General features: G+C 45.2%; 1 protein-coding gene across 1 annotated transcript in view; it reads right to left on the bottom strand.

Moving 5' to 3' along the window:
* Positions 1-16,814: 16,814 nt before the first annotated feature.
* Positions 16,815-24,164, bottom strand: part of LOC124553490 (cyclic AMP-responsive element-binding protein 5-like) — a 108,042-nt gene continuing 100,692 nt past the window's right edge. Inside the window, exon 6 of the mRNA XM_047127345.1 lies at positions 16,815-16,963. Within this exon, the coding sequence (XP_046983301.1) occupies positions 16,815-16,963 (149 nt within the window). The remainder of the gene's footprint in view (positions 16,964-24,164) is intronic.

Raw genomic sequence — 24,164 nt, 5'->3', positions numbered from 1 at the left:
AATTACGGCTGTAGATTCCCCTTGCTTTCAGCCGTTCGCAGTACCAGCACAGCAAGGCCGTTTTGGTTAGTGTTGCAAGGCCAGATCAGTCAATCATCCAGACTGTTGCCCCTGCAACTACTGAAAAGGCTGCTGCCCTTCTTCAGGAACCATACGTTTGTCTGGCCTCTCAACAGATACCCCTCCGTTGTGGTTGCACCTACGGTACGGCCATCTGTATCGCTGAGGCACGCAAGCCTCCCCACCAACGGCAAGGTCCATGGTTCATGGGGGTAGGCCTAATGCCTACTCCCACTTAATTTATGGAATTAACTGCTTCCAGTTGCCGACCTGCTATTTTGTAAATAAATGATAAAGGATCTTTCTTTCTACGTATTCGCAGCACATTACACTTGTCTACATTAAGATTCAATTGCCATTCCCTTCACCATGCGTCAATTCGTTGCAGATCCTCGTGCATTTCAGTACAGTTTTCCATTGTTACAACCTCTCGATACACCACAGCATCATCCGCAAAAAAGCCTCAGTGAACTTCCGATGTCATCCACCAGGTCATTTATGTATATTGTGAATAGTAACGGTCCTACTACACTCCCCTGCGGCACACCTGAAATCACTCTTACTTCGGAAGACTTCTCTCCATTGAGAATGACATGCTGCGTTCTGTTACCTAGGAACTCTTCAATCCAATCACACATTTGGTGTGTTAGTCCATATGCTCTTTCTTACTTTGTTCATTAAACGACTGTTGGGAAGTGTATCAAACGCCTTGCGGAAGTCAAGAAACACAGCATCTACCTGGGAACCCGAGTCTATGGCCCTCTGAGTCTCGTGGGCGAATGGCGCGAGCTGGGTTTCACACGACCGTCTTTTTCGAAACACGTTCCTACAGAGTAGATTTCTAGTCTCCAGAAAAGTCATTATACTCGAACATAGTACGTGTTCCAAAATTGTACAACTGATCGACGTTAGAGATATAAGTCTATAGTTCTGCACATCTGTTCGGCGTCCCTTCTTGAAAACGGGGATGACCTGTGCCCTTTTCCAATCCTTTGGAACGCTACGCTCTTCTAGAGACCTGCGCTACATCGCTGCAAGAAGGGGTCCAAGTTCCTTCGCGTACTCTGTGTAGAGTCGAACTGGTATCCCATCAGGTCCAGCGCCCTTTCCTCTTTCGAGCGATTTTAATTGTTCTTCTATCCCTCTGTCATCTATTTCGATATTTACCATTTTCTCATCTGTGCGACAATTTAGAGAAAGAACTACAGTTCAGTCTTCCTCTGTGAAACAGTTTTGGAAAAAGACACTTAGTATTTCGGCCTTTAGTCTGTCAGCCTCCGTTTCAGTACCATTTTGGTCAAGAGTGTCTGGACATTTTGTTTTGATCCACCTACCGCTTTGACATAAGACCAAAATTTCTTACGGGTTTCTGCCAAGTCAGTACACAGAACTTCACACTACATTTCGCTTCGCGTAATTTTTGTTTGTCTGCAAGGCTTTGGCTATGTTTATGTTTGCTGTAATGTTCCCTCTGCTTCCGCAGTAGTTTCCTAACCATAGAAGTATCGATACTTTCGTCGATATATCGAGTGCCGATAGTGATATATTTTAAATATCGGTATATCGGTTTCCCGATATTTTTAAAAATGTCGACAGTCCTAGAGTGAACCAGGCTGTACGGAAACGGGGTGTGCCAAGCATTGCGCGACAGGGACTGCCGTTGATTCAGCAGTGGGAGTTCTCCGGCGCTGTTCACACGCCCAGTCTCGGGGGGTTCCTGGAATCTGGAATGCGCTGGAGACGTAACGGCGGCGGCGGCGGCGGCGACCGCGAGTCCCAGATAGGGAGCGCGCTGGAACTTGTCCAGAGCCGGCCTGCCCCTCTCCAGCGGGACCGCGTATCGCTACCGCCCCCTGGCCTTTGCCGCCTCACACACACGCAACCGCCAGTATGCACTCTCGGGGGGATCGCAAAGTGCCGCTTCCTGAAAAAGCACTCCGCAGACAGAGCAGATACGCAACGAGATGGCGGAACCGCTGCTGGAGGCTGAATATAACTACCGAGTGTTTCAAAACGAATGTCGCGGTTTTAAGACTCTGCACCGTTCCTTACATTCGACTTTTTTTCAGGGGGTCATCAGTCTTCTGGCTGGTTTGATCCGGAAAGCCATACATTTGTGACTATTACAGCGCCATCTATCACATAGCGAAAAAAGTGGTCCAACTAAAACATTCATATTTCTTTACTTACTATACGAATTTGTAATAAAAAATGGAGGTTCCTATCTTAAAAAAAACACAGTTGATATCCGTTTTACCTATGGCAGCGCCATCTAGCGGGCCAACCATAGCGCGATCTGGTTTCCCCCTTCAAGCTAGATGAGTTTCGTTCTTTGTAGTTTTTTTTGACGCTTATTTCGTGAGATATTTGGCCCGGTCACTATCAATGCACCACCCTATATATGTACATACACACACACACACACACACACACACACACACACACACACACATATATATATATATATATATATATATATATATATATATATATATATATATATAGGATGGTCAGAAAATGTGTGAAATGCTTGTAGGGATGTTAGAGGGCAGGTTGTACTGAGACATAAATGTTAAGAAAGAAATTCGGTACGTTGCGCCTTTTCAGAGTTATTTAGCATTGAAGTTAGCCAATCAGATCGTGGCGCGCGTAACTTCAAGTCCCAGCTAACGAGACAAAGCACTCGTTGGCCAACACCGCCCCTGGCAGGCCTCTTCAATGCGAGCGCGCGACGCCCCGATTGGCTGAATTCTATGCTAAATAACTCGGAAACGGAGCAAAGTATCGAATTTCTTTCTTAACATTTATGTCTCAGTACAACCTGCCCTGTAATATCCCTACATGCATTTCACACATTTTCTGACCATTACTGAGAGCCTTGGGAGACCCAGTCCTGATGAAAACTCTACCATCTGGTGAGCAAGATGTATGAGACAGGCGAAATTCCCTCAGACTTCAAGAAGAATATAATAATTCCAATCCCAAAGAAAGCATGTGTTGATAGATGTGAAAATTACCGAACTATCAGTTTAATAAGTCACGGCTGCCTAATACTAAAGCGAATTCTTTACAGACGAATGGAAAAACTGGTAGAATCCGACCTCGGGGAAGATCAGTTCTGGATTCCGTAGAAATGTTGGAACACGTGAGGCAATACTGACCCTACGACTTATCTTAGAAAATAGATTAAGGAAAGGCAAACCTACGTTTCTAGCATCTGTAGACTAAGAGAAAGCTTTTGACAATGTTGACTGGAATACTCTCTTTCGAATTCTGAAGGTGGCAGGGTTAAAGTACAGGTGGCGAAAGGCTATTTACAATTTGTACAGAAACCAGATGGTAGTTATAAGAGTCGAGGGACATGAAAGGGAAGCAGTGGTTGGGAAGGGAGTGAGACAGGGTTGTAGCCTATCCCCGATGTTATTGAAGCTGTATATTGAGCAAACAGTGAAGGAAACAAAAGAAAAATTCGGAATAGGTATTAAAATCCATGGAGAAGAAATAAAAACTTTGAGGTGCGCCGATGACATTGCAATTCTGTCAGAGACAACAAAAGACTTGGAAGAGCAGTTGAACGGAATGGACAGTGTCTTGAAAGGTGGGTATAAGATGAACATCAACAAAAGCAAAACGGGGATAATGGAATGTAGTCGAATTGAGTAGCGTGATCCTGAGGGAATTAGATTAGGAAATGAGAAACTTAAAGTAGTAAAGGAGTTTTGCTATTTGGGGAGCAAAATAACTGATGATGGTCGAAGTAGAGAGGGTATAAAATGTAGGCTGGCAATGGCAAGGAAAGCGTTTCTGAAGAAGAGAAATTTGTTAACATCGAGTATGGATTTAAGTGTCAGGAAGTCGTTCCTGAAAGTATTTGTATGGAGTGTAGCCATGTATGGAAGTGAAACGTGGACGATAGATAGTTTAGACAAGAAGAGAACAGAAGCTTTCGAAATGTGGTGCTCTACAGAAGAATGCTGAAGATAAGGTGGGTAGATCACGTAACTAATGAGGAGGTATTGAACAGAATTGGAGAGGAGAGAAATTTGTGGCACAACTTGACTAGAAGAAGGAATCGGTTGGTAGGACATGTTGTGAGGCATCAATGGATCACCAATTCAGTACTGGAGGGCAGTGTGGAGGGTAAAAATCGTAGAGGGAGACCAAGAGATGAATACACTAAGCAGATTCAGTTGGTTGTAGGGTGCAGGAGGGACTGGGAGATGAAGCTTCCACAGTATATATATATATATATATATATATATATATATATATATATATATATATATATATATATCTGTGTGTGTGTGTGTGTGTGTGTGTGTGTGTGGTTGAAAGCGCTGAGGCTACTGGCCGTGCAGAGAGACGGAGCCTAGTGTGAGTGCAGGGGAGTGCAGACTCGGTGGTTCTCCCCAGAGCGGCAGTGGTCACTGCGCGCTCGCCGGCTGTCCACAGGGAGCGCAGCTGATAAGTGCCGTCCGCCGGACACCGGATACGCTCACCAGACGCCACACACGCCCCACACGGTCGCGATAGGGCGACGCGGCAGGCAGAAGCTACAGGCAGCGCCGCTACACCACAAACTGACCTCTCGCTTCCGCTAACACCGCGGTTTCCCGACCTCTTTTCCTCTGGGGCACACCAATCGTACCGTCATTGGACCATCGGGCACACTCCCGTATGGGCCAATCAATTGTTAAAAAACAGTCTTAATCACATTAATTATTATTATACCGCCAACCGGTTTCAACCCGACGTAGGGATCATCTTCTGGGCGTTTACACCATTGGTCGACTGCTGGAATTTTTTTTTTTCCTTCATTGTATTTCAATTCCCCATCGGGGCGGGTTGGCAGCAGCGTATGCGCTGCTCTTCAGCCGAGAGACATAGAACAGACAATAGAAGACAGTGGAAAATATACAAAGGAGAGTGTGGTGTGGGTACTGTAAGATCTTCGGTACACACAGCATCAGATTATTTGACTTGTCGCTCTAACGAAGTAGCCGAGTGTCAGCAATATGTCTCGTGGTCTTATCGTGGCGTGGTTATCTTCTGCCGTTAGGTCAGACGATAGAAATGCCACTTGCACTCTTAGAGTAGCAGATTGATGGTGACCAACTTTGAACAGAACTTGATTAATTTTCACACACATTTATTAAAATAATAAAAAGCATAGATATTATGTAACTTGATTCTGGATGCTGTTTACAATTGACAATCTGAAGTTCCTTTGGTCTTGGTACGTTAATCTTATTCTCACATATCTCTGATACTTGACAAAGTGTCTATACATTTATTTTCATGGCTAAGTACAGGAATATGATAATATTATTAGGCACAGACTTAAACTTGACTATAGACTGGTACAGACAAATGCAGACTAATGCAGACTGACTAATCGGAGGTCTGTACACTCGTTATAATACCTCGAGCGTTCAGGTATCACTGCGCAAGTGTGATCCGCGAGGAGAAAAGGTTCTACGTTAGCAGCAATCTCATTGGCTGCGTGACATATTAATACGCGGATCGGCAGAAGCAGAAATTGGTCCGTCTCTAAGGCAGCGCCATCTCATAGTGCGGAGACGGACGAGTGCTGCGCCTGCGCTGTTGTGCTTAACGGGGCGCGCTCTGGTGGGAAAGTTGTGTATGCGCTGACTACATGGAACTATGTACACAACAGAGAGAATATGGTGAACATAGATATAAAAAAGGGGGAAGGCAATAGACAAAAAAAGGGCGACTGTAAAATGGAGATAAAAAGCTGTAAAAAAGTCGCACACACAAAAAGCCACACACTGCGACAATTAAAAGAACACGAGGCACAGTATGACCGGAGCATAAAAAGTATTGACATTGACGGATGGCGTAGCACATAACAAACACTGATGGCGAACCTCAAGGCAGTACACAATTAAAATCACACCTCTCGACGCACAGGAGAAACAGCACTAAACACAACACTGATGTGGCACACTGACGGTGATCAAAATGGAGGATCTGCCAGGCGCAAGGAGATGAGGGTGACCGGAAGAAGGGAGGGAGGGGAAGAGAGGGTGGGAGATGGGTGGGGGGCGTGCTGAAGAGGGCCAGGTAGGGAGGGATGTGGGAGGGAAAGAGGCAAGGATGGGGTGCAGGGTCTCAGGGGAGGGGGGGGGGGAAGGAGGAAAATCCGCTCTGGGAGAAGGGGGGAGAGGAAAAAGTGGGCCATGGGGAGTGGGGGGGGGGGGGGAACAAGGCCAGGTTATAGTTGGAAGGAAGGGCAGATGTCATGGCGAATTTCAGCATCCGGGAGGGGGAGGCGCTCGAAATTGCCCTGGTGGAGGGTGTGGAGGTGGAGAGAGGGAGGGATACAGCGATAGAGGCGCGGCAACGGGCGGAGGGTGTAGAGGAAGGAGGAAACCAGAGGGTGGGGGGGGATCGAGCCTGCGGACAATGTAAAGGATGAGGAGGTGTTGGAGGAACAGGAGGAGGTGCGGGAAGGGGATCAGTTCATACAGGAGCCGTGTGGGGGAAGGAAGGCAATACGGAAGGCAAGGCGGAGTGTGTGGCATTCGGGGATTTGGAGGGCCTCGTAAAAGCGGGTGGGGGCGGAGATCCGGGCAACGCTGGCATAACAGAGGATAGGACGGATGAGGGATTTGTAGGTGTGGAGGATGGTAGAAGGATGCAACCCCCATGTCTGGCCAGGCAGGAGTTTCAGAAGACGGAGGTGGGAATGGGCTTTCTGCTGGACGGTCTGGAGATGAGGGGTCCAGGTGAGGTGTCGGTCGAGGGTGAGGCCGAGGTATCTCAGGGTGGGGTGAGCTGGATGGTACGACCATAAAGGGTGAGGTAGAAAGCATGGAGGCGAAAGGAGCGAGTGGTGCGGCCTATGATGATTGCCTGTGCTGGTGGTGTCACTCCTCTCTACATAATGGTAGGAAACTATGCGAGACTGACCCTTCATATGGGCTTAAATAGCGTGCTGAGATCACGTGAATAGGCGGCAAGGGCAAAGATAACACCATACGAACACACCAGCTGCTACCATGACGACGGCGTCCTCGCTACACAACTAGAGGGCGCCTGATATACGCTTTATAAACCATGGCAACTGCATCCTCACCACAAGGAGTAGAGGACGTTGTAGTCCTGCCATATTAGCCGTTTTAGTAAATTGACTCAAATGTTTTCTACGTAAATGTACGAATAGATATATTATAATACAAGACGATACCAGTTCTTGTGTGTCATAAATTGTTTTACTTTATATTATGGCACATAATGCAATATACTTTTACAAATTTTACAGTTGACTATGGAACATTTGTTATTACTTTATAATTAACACTATAACTGTAACTCTTTCTAAATGGAATAGTTCCCTTTTCTGTTATTTACTGTCACTTAAAATTATGTTAAACTGAGGTGACTAGTAATTACATATAATAAACTGATGATCTTGCTCTCCTAGCCAACACCGTTCAAGAAGCCAGGCAACAAGTGAAATCACTACTAGAAATAGCAGAGAAAGTAGGCCTTAGAATATCATTTGAAAAAACGGAGATTATGCTAACTGATCCACCACTTGCAAACAAAATTACAATAGGAGAACAGGAAATCAAAATTGTTGATAAATTTAAATACTTAGGCGAAAAAATAACATGCAATCTAAATGAGAAGCCATCATGGCAGAGTAGAATAAAAAAACTGAACTACGCAAATTACATTACCAAAACTACATACAACAATAAAAGCCTATCTATAGATGCAAAATTAAAACACTATAAAACAGTTACACAACCAGAAATAACATATGCAGCTGAAACTAACTTCAAAACAACTAATACAGCAGAAATTGACAGAATACTAAAAATAGAAAGAAGAATAATTAGGACATGTATAAATAAACAGTATAAAATAAATGGACATTGGAGAATAGCATCAAATGAAACAGAATGTAAGAAAATAGAACCAGTCATGAGCACGATCAGGAAGAAACGCATCTCATTCTTTGTACATCTGATGAGAACTCCAGAAAATACAATTAGTAAAAAAATAATACAAAAATTGTGGAATAGTAAGAGCGGCGTTAAATGGATCACAGAAATTAAGGAAGGTATAAAAGAACTTCAAATTACAGTAGATGACCTAAAAAACAAGACAGAGGAAACCAGAATACTGCAACACCCGCAAACCAGACTACAAATGAAAATCAATAAAAGGTGTACAGGAAGAGTGGTCTCAGACGAAGAAAGAAAGAAAATATCTGAAAGAATGAAGAAATATTGGGCACACAGAAGAGCAAAATAATTATATGACCTAAATATCGTATTAAGTTATTGCTGAACCAAATTGTATCCCTGTGTAACAACTTGTTTACAACTTTGTATTTTTGACTAGAGTGGTCCAATGAAGGCCATAAAATAAATAATAATAATAATAATAAACTGTATTAAATGCCGTTGATGGCCGCTGGGGGTGTTGCCGTCTATTCACGTGCCCTCAGCACGCTATTTAAGCCCATACGAAGGGTTGGTCCCGCATAGTTTCCTGCCATTATGTAGACAGGAGTGGCACCACCAGCAGTCGACCAATGGTTAACATATTCTTAAATTTACGTAATTTTAGCTGTTGTACAATGGAGGCTTTCTCACGGATAATTTCGCAGTGTAAACGCCCAGAAGATGACCCCTACGTCGACTGGAAACCGGTTGGCGGTGTAATAATAATAAATGCGATTAAGACTGTTTTTTGAATAATTGATTAATCATACTAATCGCTGCTTCATATCTGCAACCATGTTGTTCAAAAATCCCGTATGGGAGACGTACAGTAGTAATAAGCACCCCTCGCGAAGAGAAACAGCTGAAAGATCTGAAAGGAAATAAACCACTAGGTCCGAATGGAATACCAGTTCGGGTTTACAAACAGTACTCTACGGCAATGGCCCCTTACCTGGATAGCATTTATCGTGAATCTATCGCCTAGCATAAACTCCTAAGCACACGTGACTCCAGTGTCTAAGAAGGGGAAAAGAACGGACCCGCAAAATTACAGGCCAATATCCCAGCTTCTTGGCAGATTAAAACTGTGTGCCGGACCGAGACTCGAACTCGGGACCATTGCCTTTCGCGGGCAAGTTCTGCAAGGTTCGAAGGACAGCTTCTGTAAAGTCTGGAAAGTAGGAGACGAGGTACTGGAAGAAGTGAAGCTGTGAGGACGGGGCGTGAGTCGTGCTTGGGTAGCTCAGATGGTAGAGCACTTGCCCGCGAAAGGCAAAGGTCCCGAGTTCGAGTCTCGGTCCGGCACACAGTTTTAATCTGCCAGGAAGCCCCATATCAGCACACACTCCGCTGCAGAGTGAAAATCTCATTCTGGATACCTAACTTCTGTTTCCTGTGCCGGCCGCTGTGGCCGAGCTGTTCTAGGCGCTTCAGTCGGGAACCGCGCGACTACTACAAGCGCAGGTTCGAATCCTGCCTCGGGCATGGATGTGTATGATGTCCTCTGGTTAGTTAGGTTTAAGTACACTCCTGGAAATGGAAAAAAGAACACATTGACACCGGTGTGTCAGACCCACCACACTTGCTCCGGACACTGCGAGAGGGCTGTACAAGCAATGATCACACGCACGGCACAGCGGACACACCAGGAACCGCGGTGTTGGCCGTCGAATGGCGCTAGCTGCGCAGCATTTGTGCACCGCCGCCGTCAGTGTCAGCCAGTTTGCCGTGGCATACGGAGCTCCATCGCAGTCTTTAACACTGGTAGCATGCCGCGACAGCGTGGACGTGAACCGTATGTGCAGTTGACGGACTTTGAGCGAGGGCGTATAGTGGGCATGCGGGAGGCCGGGTGGACGTACCGCCGAATTGCTCAACACGTGGGGCGTGAGGTCTCCACAGTACATCGATGTTGTCGCCAGTGGTCGGCGGAAGGTGCACGTGCCCGTCGACCTGGGACCGGACCGCAGCGACGCACGGATGCACACCAAGACCGTAGGATCCTACGCAGTGCCGTAGGGGACCGCACCGCCACTTCCCAGCAAATTGGGGACACTGTTGCTCCTGGGGTATCGGCGAGGACCATTCGCAACCGTCTCCATGAAGCTGGGCTACGGTCCCGCACACCGTTAGGCCGTCTTCCGCTCACGCCCCAACATCGTGCAGCCCGCCTCCAGTGGTGTCGCGACAGGCGTGAATGGAGGGACGAATGGAGACGTGTCGTCTTCAGCGATGAGAGTCGCTTCTGCCTTGGTGCCAATGATGGTCGTATGCGTGTTTGGCGCCGTGCAGGTGGGCGCCACAATCAGGACTGCATACGACCGAGGCACACAGGGCCAACACCCGGCATCATGGTGTGGGGAGCGATCTCCTACACTGGCCGTACACCACTGGTGATCGTCGAGGGGACACTGAATAGTGCACGGTACATCCAAACCGTCATCGAACCCATCGTTCTACCATTCCTAGACCGTCAAGGGAACTTGTTGTTCCAACAGGACAATGCACGTCCGCATGTATCCCGTGCCACCCAACGTGCTCTAGAAGGTGTAAGTCAACTACCCTGGCCAGCAAGATCTCCGGATCTGTCCCCCATTGAGCATGTTTGGGACTGGATGAAGCGTCGTCTCACGCGGTCTGCACGTCCAGCACGAACGCTGGTCCAACTGAGGCGCCAGGTGGAAATGGCATGGCAAGCCGTTCCACAGGACTACATCCAGCATCTCTACGATCGTCTCCATGGGAGAATAGCAGCCTGCATTGCTGCGAAAGGTGGATATACACTGTACTAGTGCCGACATTGTGCATGCTCTGTTGCCTGTGTCTATGTGCCTGTGGTTCTGTCAGTGTGATCATGTGATGTATCTGACCCCAGGAATGTGTCAATAAAGTTTCCCCTTCCTGGGACAATGAATTCACGGTGTTCTTATTTCAATTTCCAGGAGTGTAGTTCTAAGTTCTAGGGGACTGATGACCTTGAAGTTAAGTCCCATAGTGCTTACAGCCATTTGAACCATTTTGAATCTGTTTGCTGCAGAGCTCTTGCACACATTCTCAGGTCGTATGTATTAAACTTTCTTGAGAAGCATTGTTCTAGAAAGCATCGCTCGTGCGAAACTCAGCGTGTCCTTTTGTCACGTTATACACTGCGAACAATGGATGAAGGGCAACAGGCAGATTCCATGTTTCTAGATTTCCGGAAAGCACTTGACGCGGTGCTCCATTGCAGGCTATTAAGGTCTTACATATTTCGTTTTTGTGACGGACACACATCCAGATCGTCCGCCACAAAAACGAAGAGGCTATTGGAAGAAATTCCAAATATGTGAGTGCCTCGAAGAGTTCTTAAGTAAGAGAATCCAGTGTGTATTCCTCGACGGCGAGTGTTCACCAGAGACAAGTGTGTAGTCAGGAGTGCCCAGGGAAGTGTGAGAGGACCGCTGGTGTTCTCTGTATACAAGAATCATTTGGCGGCGAGGGTGGGCAGCAATCTGGGGTTGTTTGCCGATGATGCTGCGTTACAACATGATTTACACAAAATTTCTACTTTGTGTGATAAGTGGCAGCTAGCACTGAATATGGAAACATGTAACTCAATGCAGATGAGTAGGGAAATATTCGCGTAGTGTCCTGCTTCACACAGTCACGTTGTTTAAATACCTCGACGTCACGTTGCTAAGCGATATGAAATGGAACCAGCAAGTGAGAACTTTGGGACGGAAGGCGAATGACAGACTTTGGTTTATTGGCACAATTGTGGGAAAGAAAGGTTCACCTGCAACCGAAAACGCATATAGAATGCTGTAGCGACCTATTGCCGAGTACTGTTCGAGTGTTTGGGAACCGCACCAGGTCGGATCGATCGAAGAAGTTCAGGGGCCCGCTGCTAGATTTGTTTACCGGTAGTTTCGGACAACACGCAAGTGTTACAGAGATGCTTTAGGAACTTTATGAAACGTCCCCTTAGAAAAATTAGTGAATTACTGTACTGGTAAACCTCTTATGTTATTTGATTTTCTAACAGCTGATCAAAACTGAACGTACTCAGATATTTCTCTCTTTACTTATTCTGATCATCACTAAACTGACACACAATATTTTTTGCGCATCGCAATCTGACTTTTAATAATCCCTACAAAGGAATGGCCCTGACTAGCATTAACCTATACTTTTCATGAATCACTTACCTCACAAAAATCTTCGTTACTCAAACTACTGCAATATAGCGAGCACCAATACTGCGAGCTAAATAAAAGATTCTAACTACTGACGTCACTAACTACTGATAGGCATAGTTAGCAAATGAAAGATTTTGATAGAGAACGAACAATGTATTTACCTTAATAGTGTTCAAAAGTTATATATATATATATATATATATATATATATATATATATATATATATATATAGACATCAGTCCATGACATCCAGTCTTACAAATGTACTGTTTCTGATGGACACACGTCCAGATCGTCCGCTCTCAAAACTCCGCCATCTCTCTCCCCACATCCACCACTGCTGGCGGCTCACCTCCAACTGCGCAACGATACGCGCCGTTCACATCCAGCTGCCCAACACTACAATGGCAGACAACAATGCAAACCGGCCACAGACTGCACACAGCACAGCCAGTGATTTTGATACAGTGCGCTACGTGGCGTTACCAACATAAAAACCTAAACAGCCTACTTACAACTTAAATGGGGAATCCCTGGAGCTAAGGCGACGTTCTTTTCGAGAAAGATTGACGGATTTTAGAGAATCGGCATTTGAATCTGACAGCGGAAGGATTCTACCGCCGACAGCATACACTGCACTTAAGGAGCACCCAGATAAGGTATGGGAAATTATAGCTAACGCTGAGGCATATAGATAGTCATTTTGTAAGTAGGCTATTTAGGTTTTCATGTTGGTAACGCCACGTAGCGCTCTGTATGAAAATCACTGACTGTGCTGTGTGCAGTCTGTGGCTGGTTTGCATTGTTGAAATATTCGCTATTGTAGCGTTGGGCAGTTGGATGTGAACAGCGCGTAGCGTTGCGCAGTTGGAGGTGAGCCGCCAGCAGTGGTGGATGTGGGGCGAGGGATGGCGGAGTTTTTAAAAGCGGACCATCTGGACGTGTGTTCATCAGAGAGAGTAAATTTGTAAGACTGGATGTCATGAACTGATATATATATATAATGACTTTTGAACACTATTAAGCTAAATACATTGTTTGTTCTCTATTAAAAATCTTTCATTTGCTAACTATATGCCTATCAGTAGTTAGTGCCTTCAGTAGTTAGAATCTTTTATTTAGCTGGCAGTATTGGCGCTCGCTTTATTGCAGTAGTTCGAGTAACGAAAATTTTTGTGAGGTAAGTCATTCATGAAAGGTATACATTATTGTTAGTCAGGGCCATTCTTTTGTAGGGATTATTGAAAGTCAGATTGCGTTGCGCTAAAAATATTGTGTGTCAGTTTAGTGTTGATCAGAATAAGTAAAGAGAGAAATGTCTGAGTACGTTCGGTTTTGCTCAGCTGTTTAAAAATCAAATAACGTAAGGGGTTTACCAGCACTGTCATTCTTAATTTTTCTAAGGGAATGTTTCAATTTTTCTCTTGCTCTGTTTGCGAGTGGAACAGGAAAGGAAATGACAAGTAGTGGTACAGACTGCCCTCTGCCTCTCACCGTATGCTGCCTTTCGGAGTATCTGTGTACATGTAGATTAAAGTACGTTTCAAACTTTCGCGAGAGCCCTACATCTTTTTTCCCTAGATGCCAAAAAAGCATAAAGTCCATAAACATGTTTTTTCTTTTTAAATTACCGAACGACTATCAGATACGAACCTTATAAATTTGTTAAGTAAGAGGAAAGAATTTGTCGTATTCTGCATATTTTATCTGCGGAAGATTACAAGACATTACAAATATCGCGATTCAGCTGACACGTGTTCACGGCACACCAGCGTGTCGCAACACGGTGTTCGACAAACGCTGCGCTAATCCTCGGAACAAGTGAACACTTTCTTAGTCGACAGATCACACAGCAGTTTTCTTACGACAGTCATGCTTCATACAGTTACGATCATGGACTGACAAGATCGTCTGCGATTTATTAAAGTAATGCATTAAAAACTGAAGTTCCACAACAACGTTTATTTCATATTTCCTTCTGAACTGGCATTCGGCTTTTCACGAGGTTTAGTCGCAAAAGCGACCTCTTCCATTTCTTTTTCTTTACTTTTACGAGAAAACTATCCAGTGGATATTAATATGGAGTGTGTCCACCCTCTACATCATCAAGGCTTGAATTCTGAAGAGGGCACTCTCAATTCGGTATCTGAAATGGCAGTACTTCGTCCTTCAGAGCCCAAACCAGAGAAGATACTGTGATATATTTATTTATTATACTAAATGTCCGCAGCTCGTGGTCGTGCGGCAGCGTTCTCGCTTCCCGCGCACGGAGTCCCGGGTTCGATTCCCGGCGCGGTCAGGGATTTTCTCTGCCTCGTGATGACTGGGTGTTGTGTGTTCTTCATCATCATTGGCTCGCAAGTCGCCGAAGTTGCGTCAACTAAAGAGGACTTGCAATACGGCGGCCGAACTTCCCCACAATGCCACAATGCCATCCGATCGTTTCACATCATTATACCAAATTATAGACCTGTTGCGTGATGTTTTAAAACAGGTCGTACATCTTACAATTTTCGTTTTTCATCTGTTTACAGTTTTGTTTTGTTTTATCTACAACATTTACAGGGAACAATACTATTCAAAATAAACAGTTTGATGTCGGATGCTGGAGTCTGGAGCGAAGTGTGAATTGGTTGTGAGGCGTGCCAAGATAGCGCGCGTACGTGCGATAAAGCTGTGTCCCGGCTGGTGCAGTGATTAACAGACCTGCCTACTAACAAGGGAACCTCCCCATCGCACCCCCCTCACATTTAGTTATAAGTTGGCACAGTGGGTACGCCTTGAAAAACTGAACACAGATCAATCGAGAAAACAGGAAGAAGTTGTGTGGAGCTATGAAAAAAATAAGCAAAATATACAAACTGAGTAGTCCATGGACAAGACAGGCAACATCTAGGAGCGTACGAGCTCAGGAGCACCGTGGTCCCGTGGTTAGCGTGAGCAGCTGCACACTGACAGGTCCTTGGTTCAAGTCTTCCCTTGAGTGAAAAGTTTACTTTCTTTATTTTTGCAAAGTTATGGTCTGTCCGTTCGTTCATTGACGTCTCTGTTCACTGTAATAAGTTTAGTGTCTGTGTTTTGCGACCGCATCGCAAAACCGTGCGATTAGTAGACGAAAGGACGTGCCTCTCCAATGGGAACCGAAAACATTTGATCGCAAGGTCATAGGTCAATCGATTCCTCCACGGGAAAACAAGTCTGATATCTTCTATACGACACTGGTGACGGCATGTGCGTCACATGACAGGAATATGTTGTCGACCCATCTAACTTGTACACTTGGCGAATGGGTAAAAAGATTCTTCTACCTTGCCCGATTTAGGTTTTCTTGTGGATGTGATAATCAGTCCCAAAAAAGTGATGAAAACATAAGAGTTTCTCACATAAACTGCAACAAATGAATGCAACACTGTCACAGTCGCACAGTTTTCCCTGTACTCTGTCAAAACATATGTTTTTAACGTTTTCAAATTTTTCCGTGTGTAGACCGTCAAATCCTGCATATGTCGAAGCAAATCTGACCATGTCCTGGAATTATGGATATCGAAGTTGATTATGTGTGAATGCCTGAACTCTGATAATCGTCTGAAAATAAAACATTAAACTTTTCACTTAAGGGACGACTTGAACCAAGGGCCTTTCGTTCCGCAGCCGGACACGCTAACCACGGGACCACGGCGCTCATGGGTTCATACTCCCCTAGGTGTTACCTATCTTGCACATGGACTACTCAGTTTGTATATTTTGTTTATTTTTTTCATAGTTCCACACAACTTCTTCCTGTTTTCTCGATTGATCTGTGTTCAGTTTTTCAAGGCCTATCCACTGTGCCAACTTATAACTAAATGTGAGGGGCGTGCTATGGAGAGGTTCCCTTGACAGTTTGTATATTTTGCTTATTTTTTTCATAGTTCCACACAACTTCTTCCTGTTTTCTCGATTGATCTGTGTTCAGTTTTTCAAGGCCTATCCACTGTGCCAACTTATAACTAAATGTGAGGGGCGTGCTATGGAGAGGTTCCCTTGACAGTTTGTATATTTTGCTTATTTTTTTCATAGTTCCACACAACTTCTTCCTGTTTTCTCGATTGATCTGTGTTCAGTTTTTCAAAGCCTTATCACTGTGCCAACTTATAACTAAATCTGAGGGGGGTGCGATGGGGAGGTTCCCTTGTAAGGAGGAGGTCCCGGGTTCGAAACCCGGTCCAGTACACATTACTGCTGATCGCCACTGATATCCCAATGCAGCTGACTGCAACGATGCCCTCCCTTTCCGTCTATTTCTTCTACTCTACAGCTTCGATTTACGTATGATCTCCCTAGTGAATTTCTTACTCAGGCCAGATCTAATGACCACGGCACATTCAAAGTCACTGAGTTCTCTGGACTGAACCATTGTGATGTCACTGCTTCTCTACTGACAATGACCCCACCCTCTTTGATACTGGCGCGCCTGCCTCCCGTGCCATCTAGTTGCCCTTTGCACATTACACAGGCGTGTGTGGACGGTGTAGCGACTCGCCCCCGTGACCAGAGACTGTGACCGGGTGGGGACGCGCGGCGCGGCACCCACCTGGCTGGCCCGGGGCGGCGCTACACGTGCTGCGACCAGTCGCCCTCCATCCGCCACACGCTGAACGCGTAGCTGAGCCGTTCGTGCGCCATGTAGGAGCAGGGCGAGCCGGCCGACATGAGCGCCAGCCGCGCGCCGGGAGAACACGCCCCGCCGCCGCCGCCGCCGCCGCCGCTGCTGCCCGAGCCGCCGCCGCCAGCGCCCCCTGTGCACCGACAGCGGCACAAAACACAACATGTTGACACACCTCCAGCCAGCGGGCGCCGCTTGTTGGGCAGCCTGTAAGCAGCAGACTTTGTGGGCAGGGTGTATTCGTATCACTAATGACCAACTGCTTCCTAGACATACTGTAGAATAGTAACTGTTATATAGGCTGTAATTAGGAACTTTCGAGACAGGGTGTAGTTGGCACTTTTGGTACTATACTTACGGATCATACTGTAGAGTAAAGCTTTTTTTAAATTTATTTTTATTTTTATTTTTCAATAAGCAGTCTCTGCTTTGCGTGCATCACGAATGTTGACATCCAGAAATAGGTCACAATTTGTTAGACAGAATTTTGCAGCAAAATATCTGGTCTCAGTGTAGTCGTCTCTTAAATGAGCGCCGGCCGAAGCGGACGAGCGGCTCTAGACGCTTCAGTCCGGAACCGCACAACTGCTACGGTCACAGCTTCGAATCCTGCCTCTAGCATGGATGTGTGTGATGTCCTTAGGTTAGTTAGGTTTAAGTAGTTCTAAGTTGTAGGCGACTCGTGACCTCAGAAGTTAAGTCGCATAGTGCTCAGAGCCATTTGAACCATTTTCATCATAAATGAGCAATACTTCCTACACACCCTGTAGTGGAGAATTTTTTAAGCAGGGTGTAGTTAGGCCCCTTTGAGACGGGATGTATTTGGCACTTTGGGACTATTCTTTGGTACCGAGCTGCGACGTACACTTAGTTTCTTTTTTTTTCTTTTAAGTGTATTTACTATGCTTTGTCTTCAACACGATTGTTGATGTGCTACCACACATAGGTCAGAACTTGTTAGGGACCATGTAAAAGCCAACTTTATTGGCAGGGTGTACTCATTTTACAGACGATCTGTACTTCCTACAGCCGGCCGCGGTGGCCGAGCTGTTCTAGGCGCTTCAATCCGGTACTGCGCTACTGCTAAGGTCACAGGTTCGAATCCTGCCTCGGGCATGGATGTGTGTGATGATCTTAGGTTAGTTAGGTTTAAGTAGTTCTAAGTTCTAGGGGACTGATGACCTCCGATGTTAAGTCCCATAGTGCTCAGAGCCATTTAAACCATTTTTTTTTTTTTGTACATCCTAGAAGTACTGTAGAGTAGGAATTGTTAGGCAGGGTGTAGTTAGGAACTTTCGAGACACAGTGTAACTGTCACTTTTGGGACCATACTTCTGTATCGCGCTGTGGAATACTTTTTTATTTTACTTTATTTTATTTTATTTGTTTTTAATGAGCTGTCTCTGCTTTTGATGGAATACGAATGTTGACATCCAGAACAGGTCACGATTTGTTAGACAGCCTATAGAAAAGACAAGAAGGCTCTAAGCACTATAAGACTACACATCTGTCACGAGTCCCCTAGAACTTAGAACTACTTAAACCTAACTAACCTAAGGACATCACACACATCCATGCCCGAGGCAGGATTCGAACCTGCGACCGTAGCAGCAGCGCTGTTCCAGACTGAAGTGCCTGCCTACAGCAGCAAACTATCTGGTCAGGGTGTAGACATCTTATGAATGAGCAATACTTCCTACACACCCTGTTGAGAAGAATTTTTTAGGTAGTGTGTAGTTAGGGCCCATCGAGGCAGGGTGTATTTGGAAATTTTGGGACTATTTTTTTTTTAACGCACTGGCTATGCTTTGTGTTCACCAAGAACGTTGACAAGCTGCCACACACAGGTCACAACTTGCTAGGGACCCTGGCTGTAGTCATTTTACAAATGATCAACACTTCCTAGAAATACTGTATAGGATGTAGTTAGGAACTTTCGAGACACAGTGTAACTGGCACTTTTGGGACCATACTTGTGCGACACCCTACAGAGCACTATTCCTTTTTTAATTCATAGACTGTCCTCTATGTGCAGCAAGAATAATGACAACTCGCCACTCATGGGTCACAACTTGTTAGGCAGTCGGTAGCAGCAACTTCGTCGGCTGGGTGCAGTCATCTTGCAACTGATTCCTAGACATAAGGAATTGTCAGGCAGCAGTTGTCGGGAACTTTCGAGCCAATGTGTATTTGGCGCTGTTGGGTCTACTATGCTACTATGTTGGAGCCTCATTTCCGAGACATCCTGTAGAGAACGAGTTATAGGACAGGGTGTGAAAACATCCTGTATCCAGAGAAAACTCGTCGGTGTTGGGACAACAGTCCTGTGACATATTAAATAGAAAACCCCACCTTGGCATGCCTCCTGTTTTTGGGGCATAGTTTCCTGCATGTGCCGTCGAAAATGAATTGTTGGGTGGGTGAAATTAGAAACTTCGCAAACAAGAAGTACATTATCTGATCAGATGTAGTGGGACACATATTAGTTGCCGGCCGCTGTGACTTAGCGGTTCTAGGCGCTTCAGTCTGGACCCGCCCTTCTGCGACGGACTCAGGTCCGAGTCCTGCCTCGGGCATGGATGTGTGTGATGTCCTTAGGTTAGTTAGGTTTAAGTAGCTCTAAGTCGAGGGGACTGATGACCTCAGATGTTAAGTCCCGTAGTGCTCAGAGCCATTTGAACCATTTTGAACACATATTAGTTGACATTTATATGTGGTGTGTCCGCCGACCTCCTTTAAACTGACGCCTTGAATTCTGCTGGGATCACGTTCAGTGAGGTGTCCAAATGTCTGACGAGAATTCAGAGTCCATTCTTTTTCAAGAGGCGATACGAGAGAAAACAGTGATGTTGGATGCGGAGGTCTAGAGCGAAGTCGACTTTCTAACTCGTCCTAAAGGTGTTTCACTTGGTTCATGTTGGGGCTCTGGGCAGTCTGGGCCATTTCAGGAGTGTCATTACCCACAGAACATTGCCTCGCAGACGCTGCTGTCTGATAGCGTGCATTGTCATACTGATATTCTTGTTGTGATCTTCAGTCTAGAGACTGATTTGATGCAGCTCTCCGTGCTACTCTATCCTGTGCAAGCTTCTTCATCTCCCAGTACCTACTGCAGCCTACATCCTTCTGAATCTGCTTAGTGTATTCATCTCTTGGTCTCCCTCTACGATTCCTACCCTCCACACTGCCCTCCAACACTTGTGTTCTCTTCTTGTCCAAACTATTTATCGTCCATGTTTCACTTTCATACATGGCTACACTCCATACAAATACTTTCAGAACGACTTCCTGACACTTAAATCTATACTCGATGTTAACAAATTTCTCTTCTTCAGAAATGCTTTCCTTGCCATTGCCAGTCTACATTTTATATCCTCTCTACTTCGACCATCATCACTTATTTTGCTCCCCAAATAGCAAAACTCATTTACTAATTTAAGCGTCTCATCATTACCCGATTTAATTCGACTACATTCCATTATCCTCGTTTTAATTTTGTTGATGTTCATCTTATATCCTCCTTTCAAGACACTGTCCATTTCATTCAACTGCTCTTCCAACCCCTTTGCCGTCTCTGACAGAATTACAACGTCATCAACAACCCTCAAAGTTTTTATTTCTTCTCCATGGATTTTAATTCCTACTCCGAATTTTTCTTTTGTTTCCTTTACTGCTTGCTCAATATACAGATTGAATAACATCAGGGATAGGCTATAATAATAATGTCGTGTGGCTAGGGCCTCCCGACACACCAGTCCCTGAGCGGAGAAAATCTCCGACCCAGCCGGGAATCGAACCCGCACCGTTAGGTATGACATTCCGTCGCCCTGACCACTCAGCTACCAGGGGCGGAGGCTACTACCCTGTCTCACTCCCTTCCCAACCACTGCTTCCCTTCCATGCCCCTCGACTCTTATAACTGCTATCTGATTTCTGTACAAATTGTAAATAGCCTTTCGCTCTCCCTGTATTTTACCCCGGCCACCATCAGACTTTGGAAGAAAGTATTCCAGTCAACATTGTCAAAAGCTTTCTCTAAGTCTACAAATGCTAGAAATGTAGGTTTGCCTTTCCTTAATCTTTCTTCTAAGATAAGTCGTAGGGTCAGTATTGCCTCACGTGTTCCAACATTTCTACGGAATCCAAACTGATCTTCCCCGAGGTCGGCTTCTACTAGTTTTTCCATTCGTCTGTAAAGAATTCGCATTAGTATTTTGCAGCTGTGACTTATTAAACTGACAGTTCGGTAATTTTCACATCTGTCAACACCTGCTTTCTTTGGGATTGGAATTATTACATTCTTCTTGAAGTCTGAGGGTATTTCGCCTGTCTCATACATCTTGCTCACCAGATGGTAGAGTTTTGTCAGGACTGGCTCTCCCAAGTCCGTCAGTAGTTCTAATGAAATATTGTCCACTCCCGGGGCCTTGTTTCGACTCAGGTCTTTCAGTGCTCTGTCAAACTCTTTGCGCAGTATCATATACATTACGTATGTAGATTGTTGACAGTTGGGAATGGGGGGGTCTCATGGAAAGCATGCAAGGGATAAGTCCCTGCAGTCGCGCTATTCATTTTTGTCCTCGGTGGGTCAGGTGGACAGAGCGTCTGCCCTGTAAGCAGGAGGTACTGTGTTCGAGTCCCGGTTAGGGCACAGATTTTCATCTGTGTCCATCGAGGTATATCAACAACATCTGTCGGCAGCTGAGTCCCTCATTTAATTATCATTAATTCTAGGAAGCTGCACGGTCGTCAATGGTATCTGTTCTTTCGAGAACAGTTACTATCTTGATACTAGCTTGAATATTCGGCACTGCTCGGCAGCCGTCTTAATGCTTTTATAGCGTGTCCGTGCAGTGATCGGTCGTTCCTTAAGTTGTGGAAGTAATCGGTAGCAAACCGTGGCATGTAGACTGAAATACTGTATGTTATCAAAAGTGTTAACGTTTACTGAGTGTTAGAAGAAATTATAATTTGTGACCCCTAAGAAATCGATATTGTCACTTGAAATAGTCATCACAATATCCCTGGGGGAATTGTTTAATGAGATTATTTCTACGGAAAGTTTGTTTGAAAAGTAAGGAGAGACTGCTACCTAACATAGCGGGCCTGGAGGGAATAGCGACAGGGTCTTTATACACTGGAGCCCATAGTACAGAAGTTACACTGCAGCGGTAACTTGAGCGGACGGATAGCATTTGCAGATGACGTTCGTTGTAAACGCTGACTCCGGAAGAACTGTAGTGGAACACACGCACCTCCATCCAATATTTGAACAATTAAATATTATGGGTTTAGATTAACAAATGCGGAGATAGGAAATCAGGGGAACAACTGAAATAGCGCATCGGTTCACTGCAATTTGCATTTATTGTAACACTTGATGACACAACAAGAAAATGTCGCATGTTACACTTGACAGATAATAGCACTAGAACAACAACTGATTTAGTTTTTTGCACAATACTTAGAGTTCAACAGGCAGGGAAACACACTAAGTTCTCCTATAAATGTAAATGTGCGCGTAGGCGCGTTAAAAAATTGGTTATCAAACAGTCACTTATAACATCAAGGCAGGCACAGCCCATGTAAAGACAAAATAGTTAGCAAGTTTACAGGTTGACAAGAACGTCAAGATGAATGTCAGGAAGGTGCACCGTCCACAACACCTTACGGCGACAGTCAACCTCCATTAAGTGTCTTTCTTTCGAATATGACATTAAGTACAGATCAATACTAATAATATATATATATATATATATATATATATATACACTACTGGTCATTAAAATTGCTACGCCAAGAAGAAATGCAGATGATAAACGGGTATTCATTGGACAAATATACAGGGTGATTCAAAAAGAATACCACAACTTTAGGAATTTAAAACTCTGCAACGACAAAAGCAGAGCTAAGCACAATCTGTCGGCGAATTAAGGGAGCTATAAAGTTTCATTTAGTTGTACATTTGTTCGCTTGAGGCGCTGTTGACTAGGCGTCAGCGTCAGTTGATGCTAAGATGGCGACCGCTCAACAGAAAGCTTTTTGTGTTATTGAGTACGGCAGAAGTGAATCGACGACAGTTGTTCAGCGTGCGTTTCGAACGAAGTATGGTGTTAAACCTCCTGATAGGTGCTGTATTAAACGTTGGTATAAACAGTTTACAGAGAATGGGTGTTTGCGCAAAGGGAAAAGTTCTGGACGGCCGAAAACGAGTGATGAAAATGTAGCACGCATCCAGCAAGCATTTGTTCGCACCCCAGGAAAATCGACTTGCAGAGCTAGCAGAGAGCTGCAAATTCCACAATCAACCACATTGGCACTTATCTGTCCGTAACTACCTGAACGTCAACTACCCGAGGCGATGGATCGGCCGCCAGGCAGCCCGTGACAGAGCACTTCATCACTGGCCTCCAAGAAGCCCTGATCTTACCCCCTGCGATTTTTTCTTATGGGGGTATGTTAAGGATATGGTGTTTCAGCCACCTCTCCCAGCCACCATTGATGATTTGAGACGAGAAATAACAGCAGCTATCCAAACTGTTACTCCTGATATGCTACAGAGAGTGTGGAACGAGTTGGAGTATCGGGTTGATATTGCTTGAGTGTCTGGAGGGGGCCATATTGAACATCTCTGAACTTGTTTTTGAGTGAAAAAAAACCTTTTTAAATACTCTTTGTAATGACGTATAACAGAAGGTTATATTATGTTTCTTTCACTAAATACACATTTTTAAAGTTGTGGTATTCTTTTTGAATCACCCTGTATTATACTAGAACTGACATGTCATTACATTTTCACGCAATTTGGGTGCATAGATCCTGAGAAATCAGTACCCAGAACAACCACCTCTGGCCGTAATATCGGCCTTGATACGCCTGGGCATTGAGTCAAACAGAGCTCGAATGGCGTGTACAGGTACAGATGCCCATGCAGCTTCAACACAATACCACAGTTCATCGAGAGTAGTGACTGGCGTATTGTGACGAGCCAGTTGCTCGGCCACCATTGACCAGACGTTTTCAGTTGGTGAGTGATCTGGAGAATGTGCTCGCTGGGGCAGTAGTCGAACATTTTCCGTATCATGAAAGGCCCGTACAGGACCTGCAACATGCGGTCGCGCATTATCCTGCTGAAAAGAACGGTTTCGCAGGGACAGAATGAAGGGTAGAGCCACGTGTCGTAACACATCTGAAATGTAACGTCCACTGTTCAAAGAGCCGTCGATGCGAACAAGAGGTGACCGAGACGTGTAACCAATGGCACCCCATACCATCACGCGGGGTGATACGCCAGTATG

Source organism: Schistocerca americana, chromosome 11 (genome assembly GCF_021461395.2).
Source record: "Schistocerca americana isolate TAMUIC-IGC-003095 chromosome 11, iqSchAmer2.1, whole genome shotgun sequence".
Taxonomy (NCBI): Eukaryota; Metazoa; Arthropoda; class Insecta; order Orthoptera; family Acrididae; genus Schistocerca; species Schistocerca americana.
Note: the sequence above shows the minus strand (reverse complement) of the source record. Positions and strands in the feature narration are given on the sequence as shown.